Below are 15,069 nucleotides of genomic sequence, written 5' to 3'. Positions count from 1 at the left end.
GTCATCGAGTCTCTCTTAATGTCGGTCTACTTACGCCGCAGCACACCTGCTTACTTAATCAGCTCATGTTTAATACAATTCATATTGCTACCAAAGCCGCTCACCTTACTTCGTATGACATTGCTGTGTTGCTATCGCATTCATTGCTTCGCCCTTAGGGCGAAACTGTGACATTTTTTTTCTTTATAAACTGTCGTAATACATCAGCAAGTTAAAGGTTACGTATTTTCAACAGTGTACTAATCAGGCGCGGATCCAGGGGGGATGTCCGGATGTCCTGACCCCCCCCCCCCCTCAAATTTCTGTATCGCCCCCTCGCTGATAGGGGGATGGCCCTGTCACAACAAAATATGGCCACCAGCATTCTTCAAAATTATTTTCCCGAGTACCAGTGGTATCAGCCATTTAGAAGTAAAGGTAGCTCGCTCACAAGCTTAGTTGCACTCCGTAGGGGTGCACGTGGTGTCGCGAAGTTGCCGTAGTTAATTTTTCTCATGAACACCTTGGACCTCCTGGCGCCGGCCGTGCCTTACTCGTCCCGTCGGTGACGTCGAATAAACGAGGGGACGTCCCTTTTGCCAAGCACGCCGATGTCCGCGCGAGCGCCTTCGCGCCTGATCAACTTAGTTCCGCATTGGGGTGTCATCGGTTGCCTCATTTGCTGTCATCGGTTTAGCGACAAACCTGCTTAATGAAAGAGACCTCGCTGGAGTGTTCATCTATAAATAATAACAACTAACAGCTAAACTAAGAACTACGCATAAGCAACTTTTTTTAAAAACTGTAGCACTCATTGTGATCACAGTTACACGTTGACAACATCTAATAGAAGCATATAGTACCGTTCGTACGCTACAAGTTTTTCATTGTAACTTCGCAGTCTTATTGCCGTACATTAGGCATAGTAGGGTCAAAGCCGCCGGATACGTTAATCTGAGTGGGCGTTCTCGCGGAGCGGGGCGATGCCTCGAGCAGCGGCTGCGAAGTGGGGGAGCGGGACGTCAGCGGCCAACGCCAGCGCGCGGGCCTAGAATGGGATCGCGTGGTTAGAGAAACAGGAGCAGATGCGCGCCTTGTGTAAAAGGATGACATCGCGTGGGAAACAAAACATGAAGACGCTGGCTCACGCTCTCGGCTACTACGCCACATCGTTCTTCTTGTAGGTGACGTCGTGAGTCTTCATACGCGGTTGATTTCCTTCAATGATTTCCTTTAGGGAAATCATTGATGTAAATCAATGATCAATTCCAATGATCAATGATTTCCTTTAGCGAAATCATTGATCATTACAGACTAGCCAGGGCTAGATATCCGGCAGCACATTGCTCATTAAGCAAGTGGCAATCAGTGGCTTGGCGGCTAATACAAACCAATACTTTCCCCAACCCCATTGCCTTCAGTCACTATCACCCAGACGTATACACAAACATATGTAAACATTGTAACAACCAAGCAGATCTTCAACACATAATCTGGGCATGCCCAAAGAAACAATATAACAATAACTGTTCGAAACCACAACAACCCTGTTTAATAATAAGAAATGAGGAGCAATGGGAGACCGTGCTGCGCAGCTCGGACCCGGATGTTCAAGCAAGAGTAGTCCAAATGGCTGAAGACGCCACCGCGGCTCAGGGGCTGCCGGCCGCCGTCTAAAGGGGGGACGGGTGAGGCTTCTAGTCATTACCCCCTCCTCTAACCACATTTTGGGCAAAATAAAGTTATTTCTCTCTCTCTCATACGCGGTGATTCGCATATTGTAAACAACCAGCGTAGTGGTTGCCGCGTTGGAGCGGAGCGTTACGCCCGTATTCAAAAACGTTCTTCAAGTCAACACAACACTTTGACTCAAGAGAGAAGATAGCACCGCCATCCATCCACAGAAGTGTTCACTGAGCTTCATGATCATTCACGGGAATTCAGAATTGTCACGTCTTTATCACTCGAGAGGCGGCGCTGTGCTCAAGAAGGTGGGTGGCCGGAGGAAGAGCTTCGAGTCGAGGGCTGTTTGAGAACAGGGAAGTTAGTCCTCCAAAGCAAACGAAGGTGTCTCAGCCGATCACAAAGAATCTTCTTAAGGAAATCAAGGTGTCCCAACAGAACTCCAAAGACGGACCCATGCTTACGCATTTATAACGAACCTGCGACAGATCATCCAAAACTTTATTTTAAGAAGCAATACAGGCTAGATATACCGGGTATTGAAAATTAAGCTTTATGGATTTCTTAAAATAGGCACTGGGAGGCACGTGAAGACCACCTGCGCAAATAAGTTGTGTGGCCAGGGGGACACAAAGTGAGATAATTATTGCTGTCAGCAGCCGAATTAACTAAAATTGAATAATTAACTTTTATTGACTGCAGTAAGTGTGTATGTTTGTATTCAAAAGTTAGAGCCAGTCGTGTTTCTACACAGTTTCACTTGGAAAAATTCTTCTAGCATGTCTATGCTCCGAGATATCCAACTCCAAATTTTAATTGTCGTTCGCATGATTACGCATGCAAGAGAGTGAGGATCGGCGCAAAGCTCCTCCCTGATGTGACGCGGCTGTTGAGTGCGGCGTTTAGTCTGACAACGCGGCGGAGGCATTAGCAAAGATAATAGAGAGTTTTAGATTAGGGGGACGCAAGCGTAGGGGCACGCTAGCGCTTGGGGCCGCGGTACTGCGCACGCGCAGACCGGTCTGCGCGAGCGCAGTACCGCGGCCCCAAGCGCTAGCGGGCCCTTACGCTTGCGTCCCCCTAATCTAAAACTCTCTAATAACTGCCCCCCTTCCCCTCACGGCTGGCGAAAAAAAAATCGAAGAACCCGTAACCGCTATCGTAACACGCGACCGCGCAGCCTGTAAAGACGGTGGCAGCTGCCATGCCGAGATAATGGCGCGAGCGGAGAAGCCGCAGGGCAGTGCGCGTGCGTAATGGTGACTAGACGACCGGGCATGGTCCTTGTTTGGGCTACGCAAATAAAGTGACTGCTGATTTCCAAGTATTGTAAGTTTTATTGAAATCAAAAGCAACAACTGCACCATCAACAACAGAAACCTTTTTAGCTATGCTGACGAATATTTCATACTGCCGCTTTAACTTTGGTGTTGTCATGCACAAATCTCATGACAACACTTCACCCATCAAGATGTCAATGCCCTAAAGATGTTCAAAATGCCGCCCTTCCCCAGCAACGCAAAACATAAACCGCTCTCGCGTCGAGTCGATAACTCTGCGCAGTACAATTGAAATTTGGAGTCGGATATCTCGGAGCACGAACCCGCTAGAATAATTCTTCCGACTGATACTGTGTATAAACACGACTGCCTCTAAGTTTTCAATACAAACATACCCACTTACTGCAGTCGGCAAAAATAATTATTCAATTTTAGTTAATTAGGCTGCTCACAGCGATAATTATCATCTCACTTTGTGCCCCCCCTGGCCATATAACTTATTTGCACCGGTGGTCTTCGCGTGCCTCCCAGTGCCTAATTTTAAGAAAACCATAAAGCTTAGCTTTGAACAACCTGTATTATCAGGCACAGCCGCCAAGCACATGGCTGTATTGGGTAACGTCCTTTTCCTATAAGCTCGGAGAAACCGTTACCAGGCTTCGCTATAGGGCTTCTTCCTCTTTCTGGGGTTTTACGTGCCAAAACTAGTTCTGATTATGAGGCACGCCGTAGTGGAAGACTCCGGAATAATTTTGACCACCTGGGGTTCTTTAACGTGCACCACAACGCAAGCACACGGGTGTTTTTGCATTTAGCCTCTATCGAAATGTGGCCGCCGCGGCCGGGATTCGATCGCGCGATCTCGTGCTCAGCAGCGCAACGCCTGAGCTGACTGAGCCACCACGGCGGGCTACAGGTGTTGCTCTAGCCGTATAAAACGCGGGTTTATCGTGAGCAGAAACGGTGAATTTCGGTAAATGATAAAGGCTACTATCATCATCATCATCATCATTGACAGAAGCTGACCCCCCCCTCAGAAAAAACCTGGATCCGCCCCTGGTACTAATAGATATAACTGAAAAATAAAGCATCTTTGTATGGGAGAAAGAAAATGACGTAACCGAGACCGAAAGCATAGGCTCCGTACAGTCGAGTTTGCGGCTGCTCTGGCGCCATCTGCCGCAGCGACGCAACAGTGTTGGAAAGTGGGCGCCGCAGCTCGGCCGGCTCGATGAGTGTTCTTTCCCGCGCGCTACGTTTCGTCTCGGCCATGGTTGAAGCCGTTTTGCTTTGTTCACCAGCCTCCTTATTTTTTGTTATACGTCTTGCGACGGTGCAATGGCATGCGCTTCATCGGCAAGCGTCGGAGGTGAAAAAAAAAAGGCAAGTGGAACCGGCGATACTGCTGCGTAAAGGACTGTCACAACCACGAAGGCCAGCCCGGGATAAAGTTGTACAGGTTTCCTGGCAAGTCTTATGAAATCGAACGGCGAAAGAAATGGATCGCAGCTGTGAGGAGAGTAAAGTAAGTCAGCTTCTTTGATATTTGTGAGAAGGTTTTGTTCTGTAAAGCGTGCTACACATGCGCGTTTCACAGCTCGTTGTGCGACGCCAGGGGCCATGGCCAGCTGCTGAACATTTAAAGGAAATTTGTCACGACTAGTTGTGCTGATTTCACGACTGCTTGCCGTTGCCTTAGCATTCGGTATGATCAGCATTGCACTGGCATGTGCGATGAGCAATATTTTATGCAAAGGAAGCCTATTTTGTGCTGGCGAGCACTAATTCGACGATCCTCGTTTCGGCCACTGGCGCTTGAGAGACGCGGTCGCTTGTGATTTTCTTGTGATTTTCATTTGCGATGTATCATTGCAAAAGCAAAGCGCATATGCAAGCAAAGGAATTCGCAAGTGAAATCGTATCTTGTGAAAGGCGCCTAATGAGCCTCGGTCATTGTACATGATGAAAAACAAACATTCGCGTCATGTAAATTAAGATCACCTAGTTAATAAATCTCGTTTATCAGCGCAGCAGATGGCTCTGACTGGGTCCCAAACGAGTCAACGAGGATATGCTCCAAGCATTTCGTCAATGGAGAAAAAAGCACTATTGAAAGTCATCCTGGCTATAACCCGACGCTTATTCCGGACGTTTACAAGGTGCGGCACGTTGACGGAACGAAACTGCTATCAAGATACGAACGGTATGTATCGACAGCTTTGTTTTTCATTTGTGTAGCTCACTTTAGCTAATTTATTCACCCTAATCAGTTTGAAGCGGGTCAGCCCAAGAAAATTGCAAATTCCCATAAGAATTCTAGAGCACAGTTAAATGATGTACATGTGAAGTACTCAGAGCCACAGTGAACCTATTTATGCGGCATTGTAATTCTTGTGGCACTCCTTGCGCTTGTGGGCCATGGCGGCCGCATTTAGGTGGGGGCAAAATGCCGAAAACACCCGTGTACTTTTATTTAGGTGCATGTTAAAGAACCCCAGGTGGTTGAAATTAATCCGGAGTCTCCCACTATGGCGTGCCTCATAATCATGTGGTCCGTTTGGCAGGTAAAACCCCATAATTTTTTTTCCTTGCACTTGCAGGTGGAGAGAAAGGAGAACCAAAGTATCACTGGCACCAAGCTCATGCTCTGAAACTGCTGACAGTGCTGAAGAAGGGGCACAAAGCACACTGCTCAACGAAGACCCAATTTCTCAGGAGGGCGAGCTCGTCGAGCCACTGCCATCGAACCTGGATACACTGCTCAACGAAGACCCAATTTCTCAGGAGGGCGAGCTCGTCGAGCCACTGCCATCGAACCTGGATATCCTCTGCATGGCGATTGATGCAGTGAAAGAGACAAAAGAGGACAAGGTAAGGCCACTGTAATGGTACTTGATAATCATCTTTTTGTAGCTCAGGTACAGGGCAGTCAATGCACTAATAAAGTTGTCTTTTTTTGCAGGAACATTGCGAGCTCGAGCATACCCTGCTCGAGCTCGTAATGGTCTATAGTTCTAGTGAAATAGACTGAAAAACCAATTGCATTGTAAAAACAGACACTGCTCAAATGTGAAGTACGATGATATCTTGTGCTTCCATAGAAATATTTTTGTTCAGCGCATCTTGCTTTTTGTTTGGGTGTGCCACGTCAAGGTCGAGCTGGCTGTACACTTGCGAACAGGTGTCGCGAACAGCATCAATCTTCTTTGCAGCCCCAGCATGCAGACTAAACCGAGGTTTACAACATGAGCATGCATCTTTGAGAAACGGAGTTTATTCATCCATTTCTGGTTGTAAAGTATCAGTTGAGTGTTAGAGAACATAGACTCTCATGATCACTGATATGAGCTTATTGTGTTTAAAAAATGTCATGTTTTCATAGCATTAGCGTTTTTCTCTGCTTTTGTAAAATTGTGTGACAGCATTTTTTGATGTGCGATAGTTGGTGCATTATCTTCTCACCCAAATAATGTAGCTTGTTTTTCTACTTTTACATTGTTTTTCTGCATTTTGTTTTTCTACATTAGTGATGAATCAGGCGGGCAGTGTTAGAATGTGTGTTCTTTTTCTTGATAACAGCTGTTTTTTTTTCACTGAACTTCTCCTAGTTAACAGCGGTGCTTGTGCGTCATGCTTTTATTTTGTTTCAGGTGATCGGATTTGAATGTTTATTGCAGTCATAAATTTTGTAATTAGGTTATACTTTTTTGGGCAGAACCTTAATTGAAGAGTAAGCATGGTAATCCACCACAAACCTCTTGCCTAACCCTCCTCTGCTTTTTTTTTCCCTAGGCTTGCCAAACTGATGGTGTGGACGCAACTGGCACTGGCGCATTTTCGGTGTTCTTATGTTGTGTACAGGGGAACGAGGCTTGTAGTCAAGTCAATCATAAGTGTTCCAGAGATGATGAAATGCAGTGCAGACCCTCCACTGTTTCCCACCACTGCGGCACAGACTACAGAATGGGGTGCTTTAACGGCTATGACACCGTTAAAGACAATGGAACTGCCCTCAAAGATCTATGTGGCGTTTCAGATGTAGTGTTTGCTCTTTTTCTCAGCATATTACCACAGTGTGCAGAGCGCAAATGTGACATCTCAATGAGAGACAGGCTTCTGATCTTCTTCATGAAATTGAAGTTAGGTATAAGCTATTCAGCCCTTGCTGTGCTGTTCTCGACATCTAGAAACACGGTGTCGCGACACTTCAACAGTGTGCTTCGAACAGTTGCTGCTACAACTCATAAGTGGGTTTACTTGCCACCTAGGCAGGTCATCAAGCGCACAATGCCAGGTTGCTTCAAAGTGCACTATCCAGACTGTACAATGATAATTGATTGCACTGAAGTACGGACAGAGCAGCCCTGCACAATACAGCAACAGCGCCTGTTGTATTCACATTACAAGGGTGGGTACACTCTCAAGTTTCTTGTAGCTATTACACCATGTGGAGCAGTGTGCTTCCGCTCGAAGTCCTATGGAGGGAGGTTCTCAGACGCATTCATTACTGTTGACTCTGGCTTTCTAAACCTAGTGCAACCAGGCGACGTTGTAATGGCTGACAAAGGGTTTCCTGGAATTAGGGCAGGCCTTGAAGGGACACAAGCAGTGTTAGTGATGCCCCCTTTCCTTCAAGGTGGTGGACAGTTTTCAGAAAGTGATGTGCACGAGACGTACAAAATTGCACAAGTGCGTATTCATGTTGAGAGGGCTATTCAACGCATTAAAATGTTCAACATTTTGAATGTGCGTGTACCTACTGAGCTGATCCCAGCAATGAGCGATGTATTTCATGTCTGCTGTATTCTGGCAAACCTACAGCCCCCTATCATTCAGGAGCAACTAGGCAGTGCTCATCTCGAACAACATTAGAAGATTGATATGCAGCGCGAAGCGTTTCAGCCACAATGTTTTGCTAAAAGGAAAGGGGAAAGTATGAGAGTAGACGCATTTGCTTACTCATGCCTACGAAGTGCTGACGCTATATTCATGCAAAACAACCTCTGCTGGCTAAATTCCAAGCGCATTTTGTTGGGCACTAACACATGCGAATTGGCTTCATTGTGAAAAATCCAGGCACTTACATGAAAACATGTCACTTGGGCAAAAAATAACTAAATGTAAGCAATAAGAAGGCACATGCCAGCACTGCATGGTGATTAGGGAAACTGGCTGTCAAACTGAAACACAATGCCAGTACATTGATGAAAAGCTTTTCTTGTTGACATCCGTGTTAGCTGTTTGCTTTTCAAAGGCTTGCAGTCCCATTTTGTGCTGTGTTGCGTTAGACCTACATAGCCTCTAGTATGGCGATTGCCTATGCTTTTTGAAGTCGCATTTAGGCAGTGCCCATTTGGTCTATGCAAAATCACACTTCTGTGATCTGTATTCAATTTACACCTTCCTTGTGCAAGGTTATGTGCAAGTACATGCACTAATAATCAGTATTTCAATATTTCTTTGGTTAAAGTGATCTGGTCCGTCAGAGCCTAAGTGTACTTGTTAGCAATTACATCCCTGCCTGCTCCTTTCTATGATCTGTAACAAGAATACATCCTTTTTTCTGCACAGGAAAGAAGTGCACGTTTTTCAGCTGGCACTATATGGTTGTACTCATTCAGAGGGACTTATATGTAGTTTCCTGCTCTTTGGCACTTTGTTGTGTTACTGATCAATGTGCATTTAAACCTAATTGCCCATGTCACCACCTTAGCATCACAAAATTAATCGAGCGCTTTAGTTATTTGCATGCTTTTGCTTTATGAGGCTATTGTCCGTCATGCCTTGTGCAACTTGTATCCAAGTGATTGTTGTGTTCAAATGCATTTCATGGAGATGATATGTGTGCATAGACGGAAAACACTTTTTGTGGTAGTTAGTGCTTTCAGCCGATTGTGTAACAGTCGTCCACTTAGGTGACCACATAGGTGCTCATTCAAGCCCACATCACAGTTCAAGTTCTGAAAACTGAACTCATCCTTACAGGTCTACCAGAGGCACCACATGGTGTGAAAAATGTGCAAGTTATACTTGCTTGAATACTAACTGGGTGTTCACTGTAACAGTGGACGACTGTGTACAATGTACAACTACCAAGTTGTGTTCTCTGCCAAGTAAAACAGTCCCAGACAGTAGGTTTTCTTGGTTGTCTTTTTTATTGAAGTAGTGAAAAATACTCTGATGTGAATGCAAAAATGACTAGGTAAGCGATCAAAAAGATTCTGATCTCAACGAAAAAAATTACTGTAAAATATTTATATACAGAAATAAATAGTTTTTGCACTACCCTCATTGCACTTAGAGATTCATTGCACTACAGTGTTGGTAACTCAGCATTTTTGCTAAATTTAGTGAGATTTTAGTAACTTCAATAAAAAATTGTAGAGACTCCTGTGGCAATTACGTAATATGTCCAACTGCAGACGCAGCTAAATTGCAAGATTTCCACCAAGCTCACACTCCACTGATGGAAGCAGTCACTGGAAGCACATTTCATAGCTTGTCATAAACCTATACGCAAATAGTCAGTCAACTGTCCTAGAAAACCTACGGAACTTTGGTCAAGTTCCTCACCCAATTTGATTCCAGAAGGGATATGCGTCTGCTATTTGTCACTACTTTTAAAGCATACTGAAGAGCTTATTCAGTCCTCCAGGTGACAAAACTGCTTTTCTAGACATAGCAAGATCTTGAAATCTGATACCATTATTTGCATAGCCATATCATTATTAATAAATATATATTATATGTATATTTCACTTCCCGATAGTTCACAGCGGTTGCATTTCGATGGAGGTGAAATGCAAAAACGCAGTGTGCTTGCAATGTAGTGCACGCTAAAGAACCCCAGGTGGTCAAAATTAATCCGGAGCCCTCTACTACGGTGTGCCTCATAACCAGAACTGGTTTTGGCATGTAAAACCCCAGATAAGATTTCCGATAGTTGACTCCTGACCGCAGGTGATAATTTAAAGCAGCAGTTAAAATATTAGGACTTTTAGGAATAAAAAAATAAAGCATAGAAAGCAAAAATGAGATCAATTTATCCTCGTCACTTGCAACATTTCAGTAAAGGTCAAGACTTTTTGGCTGCTATCTGGCATAGGTCGGCGCACTCACTCATGAGTGCACTCACTCACACTCACTCACACTCATTTCAAAGGCGTGAGTGCGAGTGCGAGTGAGTGGCAGTGAGTGTGAGTGGAGGTGAGTGCGAGTGCGAGTGAGTGCCAGTGAGTGTGAGTGGAGGTGAGTGCGAGCGCGAGTGAGTGCCAGTGAGTGTGAGTGCAGGTGAGTGCGAGTGCGAGTGAGTGCCAGTGAGTGTGAGTGCAGGTGAGTGCGAGTGAGTGCCAGTGAGTGTGAGTGCAGGTGAGTGCGAGTGAGTGTGAGTGGAGGTGAGTGCGAGTGCGAGTGAGTGCCAGTGAGTGTGAGTGCAGGTGAGTGCCAGTGAGTGCGAGTGAGTGCCAGTGAGTGTGAGTGCAGGTGAGTGCGAGTGCGAGTGAGTGCCAGTGAGTGTGAGTGCAGGTGAGTGCGAGTGCGAGTGAGTGCCTGTGAGTGTGAGTGCAGGTGAGTGCGAGTGAGTGCCAGTGAGTGTGAGTGCAGGTGAGTGCGAGTGAGTGCCAGTGAGTGTGAGTGTAGGTGAGTGCGAGTGCGAGTGAGTGCCACTGAGTGCGAGTGCGAGTGAGTGCCACTAAGTGTGAGTGCGAATGAGTGCGAGTGCGAGTGAGTGCCGCTGAATGTGAGTGGGGTGAGTGCGAGTGCGAGTGAGTGCCAGTGAGTGTGAGTGGAGGTGAGTGCGAGTGCGAGTGAGTGCCACTGAGTGTGAGTGAGTGCGAGTGCGAGTGAGTGCCATTGAGTGTGAGTGCGAGTGAGTGCGAGTGCGAGTGAGTGCCAGTGAGTGTGAGTGGAGGTGAGTGCGAGTGCGAGTGAGTGTGGGGCCTGGAAAAAATTATGGTGAGTGAGTGTGAGTGAGTGTTCTCCCACACTGCCGACCTATGCTATCTGGTGACCTTAAAAAAATTAGGAAAACTGTTGCACTGCTTGCACATATACTATTCAAACTAGCTTAGCATGTTACACTTTGCTTGGCCAGGGCAGGCAACAGGAATGTGAAGTAAAAGTCTTCCAAAGCCCGCACAGCCCAACTCAAAAAGAGGTTGTTCCTTTCAACAGGAACAACAATACTTTGCGCAGAGGAATAAACAAAAAAAAGCATTCTGCTAAGTTGCACACATACATGAGCAGCTGGACTTGCGTATAATATCTGTGGCTAGGAAGCAAGGTCAGCTTCCTATTTACATACTTTACATATGGTACGAATGATATTTCTTTTTCCACATCAATCAGAATGTTGTTTCTTCTTGAATATGGACATTTTATTTCGAGGAGGCAAACATCATCTCCTCTGCGAAAAAGGCCATCCGGGCTTCCACAAAGCCAGGGCTGCAGTGGGTGAACCACAAGTCCAGTCTGGAAAAGTAATACGCAAAGGTGCTCATACTGCAAAGGTGCTTGCCACAGTTTTTACCATTTTTTCATTAAAGGTGCTTTCACATAAGTGCAGCTTTCATAGGTATGACATGCATTGTTTTTTACCTGCTTTTAAGCAAGGAAAACCAAAAAATGACATAATGAGGGAAAACATGCTGTTTTTTTTGCAACAGCCAAATCAAATACCATGTCTTTTAAACATTTTGAGACTGTTTTGCACTACTGAGCACTGAACACAAATCGTAAGCACTATAAGCCAGAAGAATGATGTGATGCATTGTACTAAGCGTGAACTCAGTTTGCAGATTTCGATGCATATCTGAAAACATGAGCTGTCCTGCTTCGTCCTGGAAATGCTTCACATTTTCCTCTTTTCATGTGATTCTGTGTTTACTCCTGTAGCTAACAATGTAAACAGTACTGCTCTGTGGTGAATTGGTTTACAAGTATAGTTGCTTCGGTGTACTCGTGCTTTTCTTTTGTGTATATGAAGCAAGGAAGTAAAATGTATAGCTCTTCCAGGTCTGTCTGAATGTCTCGCTGTTAAGGTTCTTGACAGCCAGATAGGCAGGGCAACTGTAGGTGCCTTTCAAATATTTGTACAAAAGAGATGATGTACTTACCTCCTTGACATCAGTACACACTTTGGCTTGGAAGTCTGCGCGGGCTACTGGCTCCATCTTAATCCCTGAAAAATATTTGTATAAGCATTGACAGACAGATTGTGGCCCTGAACCTGCATACCATAAGATGTAGCTGCCGAGGAAAACCCTCGAGCACTAAGCAGGGCTTTGAGCAGCTCCTCGGGTGACTTTTTGCTTCTCAGGATAGTGTGTGCGACAGAGCACGATATTCTTGCTTTTCGCTGTTGATGCCATCTGTTAGAAATGTTAGTGTTAGAAGTGGCATTCATTGAAGTGTGCATGCATAAAAAGAATTGCAAATAATGCGCACTTGAGATTAGTGGCCTGCCCTTTGGTAATCGCGCACATCCAGTGTGTGTTTGTACACTTCACATTCTTTGTATAGAAGTCTGCACAGTCCTTGCTCATAGCGTTCCTCCAGCTCCCTTTTTTTTATGGTCATTATTGGGTAGCCGCCTTCTACTTCAAGTGCATGAAAAGCCTCCTTTGGCAGTTGAAGAAGTTTTTCAAAGACTGCCGCATCTTCTGCAACGACGACTTGGTTGACAACATCCTCCAGTGTCGCCATGCACACACTCTCGGTTGTTTCAGTGTTCTCCCTCAGCAGCCTCAGCATTGAGCAGTCGATGTCAGGGAAGTGATGCAGCACATAGTGGGGCTCTAAGGCTGCAGGCATTCGCCCGCCCACATAAGGGTGCTCATTTGCTGCAAAGAAACATGCGGATGGATGCATGAGAATAAAAATAAGCACTCCTGGCCAACATTTCAATTTCTGTGTCAACACATGACAATGCAATTTTCTGCATGAAGCTTGCAAAGTTGTATGGGCGTATTAAAGCAAAATAAATGCCTAGAGAGACCTCATGATACAGTAACAACAGAGTTGCTGCTTTAGAGTTGAAATGAATACAAGAAATGCACATTATTAGAGCAGCGACAAAGTACCCAGGCATTCAGACTAGATAGTGTACAAAATCTGTCCCATCATGCACATTTACTACAGACACACACAAAAGGAATGCATGTAAACAGTAGTATGAAAAATATGCTTACTGCCAAAGAGCTCCTCAATCGACGCTTTGTCATCAGGGCGTTGCACTTTTGATGGTTGTCCCCAGCTCTATCTTTGTGTTGTGCATGACACATCTTCATGTCTTGTGATGTGTAACGCCACAGCCGCACAGTGTTTGCAGGTGCCCGCAGCTCCATACCTGCAGTTGCAGTATCCTCCCCGAAGTCGGCGGCTGTCTTTGTCAAGCTAGAAGGCAATACACGGGGTGATTAGTTCAGTTGTGGCAAGTTAGGCAAGCTGTGTATCATAAGTACAGAACGCTATTATTGGGACCAACGGTAGGCATGATTTTAATGGAACCTTTGTGCTATAATGGAAAAGTTAGCAAAAAGAAGACCGCTTCCGTAATTATCCAGTGGAACTCTCGCCACTATGTCGCAATAAACTCTGGCTGCAACATTTTGCAAATATTAGGGCCAGTTGATTATCTTAATATATAAAATATTGGGCACACAATGCAATACATTGTGCCTACAAATAAATACACAGAAACTCCACTGGACTTGTCTAAGTATGTCTAAGTATCCCCAAATTTCAAGTTGGCCCACCCATACTATATGCTACCCCATGCATTTTCTATGATCATATCATATCAACCTGATCATATGGATATTCTCTCTGATAAATTTTTATAATGGTTCATTATCACTTATAAAGCTGCCAATCATTTAATTTACACTATTATAACGATTAAATATCTTCGCAAATTACGCCTTTCTTGAGCAGATACAAGGCGTTACACTTTTCGCGTGACGGACAGATTGTGCTGGCATACTCGCCAAAGAATGCTTACGCGTTAAAAAGACTGGATATATAAGGGCTCGCTTGTCTCACTTGGCGCGCAAAGCGACTCGTAGTTGCGCGGATTACGTCGTCAAGTAAGTCTCGGTTCCGTGTTCAGTAGTGAGCCATATGACAGACCGCTTACAACTACTTTAAAACCGCCAAAGTTTTCGTTATGCGGCGTGCCAGACGACGACGAAGTACACAACGTTAGAGCACCGCGGTGTCACACAGTCAATGTCAATCAAGATAGCGCCCGATCCGGATCATATTTCTCAATTTCGATCAAGCATGGTTACTGCCACACGGTCCAACAATCCGAATCGAGTTAATTTAGCTCACTCGACATGACTGTGCTGACGACTGCCTACGAGTGAGCGTGTAGCTGCACGCGGTCCAGATCGAGCTGCATGACAATCTAAAGTAACAGTGTGACAGGGGCATCAAATGATAACCCGCGGCGTACAACTCGCCAGAGCGAAATGAGGCATGCATTGCCAACAGTGAGGCGTCGATTAAAAATCGGTCAACTACAACGTTTTCAGGGTGCCAGTTTAGTGACTTCAATTTTAGTATAACAGTAAGCTTTACTCACGTGAAGGATGACGTCGTATACTTGCTTTCCTTGTTGAGAACGACACTTCGCGTAAACGTCCACGCCGTCCACCTCTTTCACGCAAGCAACATGCGAAGCAGCGTAGAGCTTGTCTCCGCTGGTTAACGCAGCACCGTGAAAATAATCGTCTATTCCTTTAACAGGCCTGAACCCCGCAAAAACTATTTGTGCCATAACAGAGGGCCACGTACTTTCACGTACACACACACACGCACGCACGCACACACACACACACACACACACACACACACACACACACACACACACACACACACACACACACACACACACACACACACACACACACACACACACACACACACACACACACACACACACACACACACACACACACACACACACACACACACACACACACACACACACACACACACACACACACACACACACACAACAGACGGCGGATCGCGGATATACGTGCGGCTTTCGGAGGCGTGTATACGTAGTTCCGAAATCTCGCGGTCTTCCCCCCTTCCCAGTTTCGCGCCGCCCGCCACATGC

General features: G+C 45.6%; 1 protein-coding gene across 1 annotated transcript; it reads left to right on the top strand.

Moving 5' to 3' along the window:
* The first annotated feature begins 4,151 nt into the window (after positions 1-4,151).
* LOC119448538 (uncharacterized) lies at positions 4,152-10,036 on the top strand. Its single transcript, XM_049666402.1, has 4 exons — positions 4,152-4,467; positions 4,969-5,145; positions 5,543-5,813; positions 6,735-10,036. The coding sequence occupies exons 3-4, from the start codon at positions 5,775-5,777 to the stop codon at positions 7,812-7,814; spliced, it is 1,119 nt and encodes a 372-aa protein (XP_049522359.1). The 5' UTR covers positions 4,152-4,467; positions 4,969-5,145; positions 5,543-5,774; the 3' UTR covers positions 7,815-10,036.
* Positions 10,037-15,069: the final 5,033 nt, after the last annotated feature.

This window comes from Dermacentor silvarum, chromosome 4, assembly GCF_013339745.2.
Source record: "Dermacentor silvarum isolate Dsil-2018 chromosome 4, BIME_Dsil_1.4, whole genome shotgun sequence".
NCBI lineage: Eukaryota > Metazoa > Arthropoda > Arachnida > Ixodida > Ixodidae > Dermacentor > Dermacentor silvarum.
Note: the sequence above shows the minus strand (reverse complement) of the source record. Positions and strands in the feature narration are given on the sequence as shown.

Excerpts from the sequence above, each read along its gene's own strand:
- LOC119448538 (XM_049666402.1), top strand. The coding sequence starts at position 5,775 with ATGGCGATTGATGCAGTGAAAGAGACAAAAGAGGACAAG. Across the intron at positions 5,814-6,734 it reads AAGAGACAAAAGAGGACAAG|GCTTGCCAAACTGATGGTGT; the intron begins GTAAGGCCACTG and ends TTTTTTCCCTAG.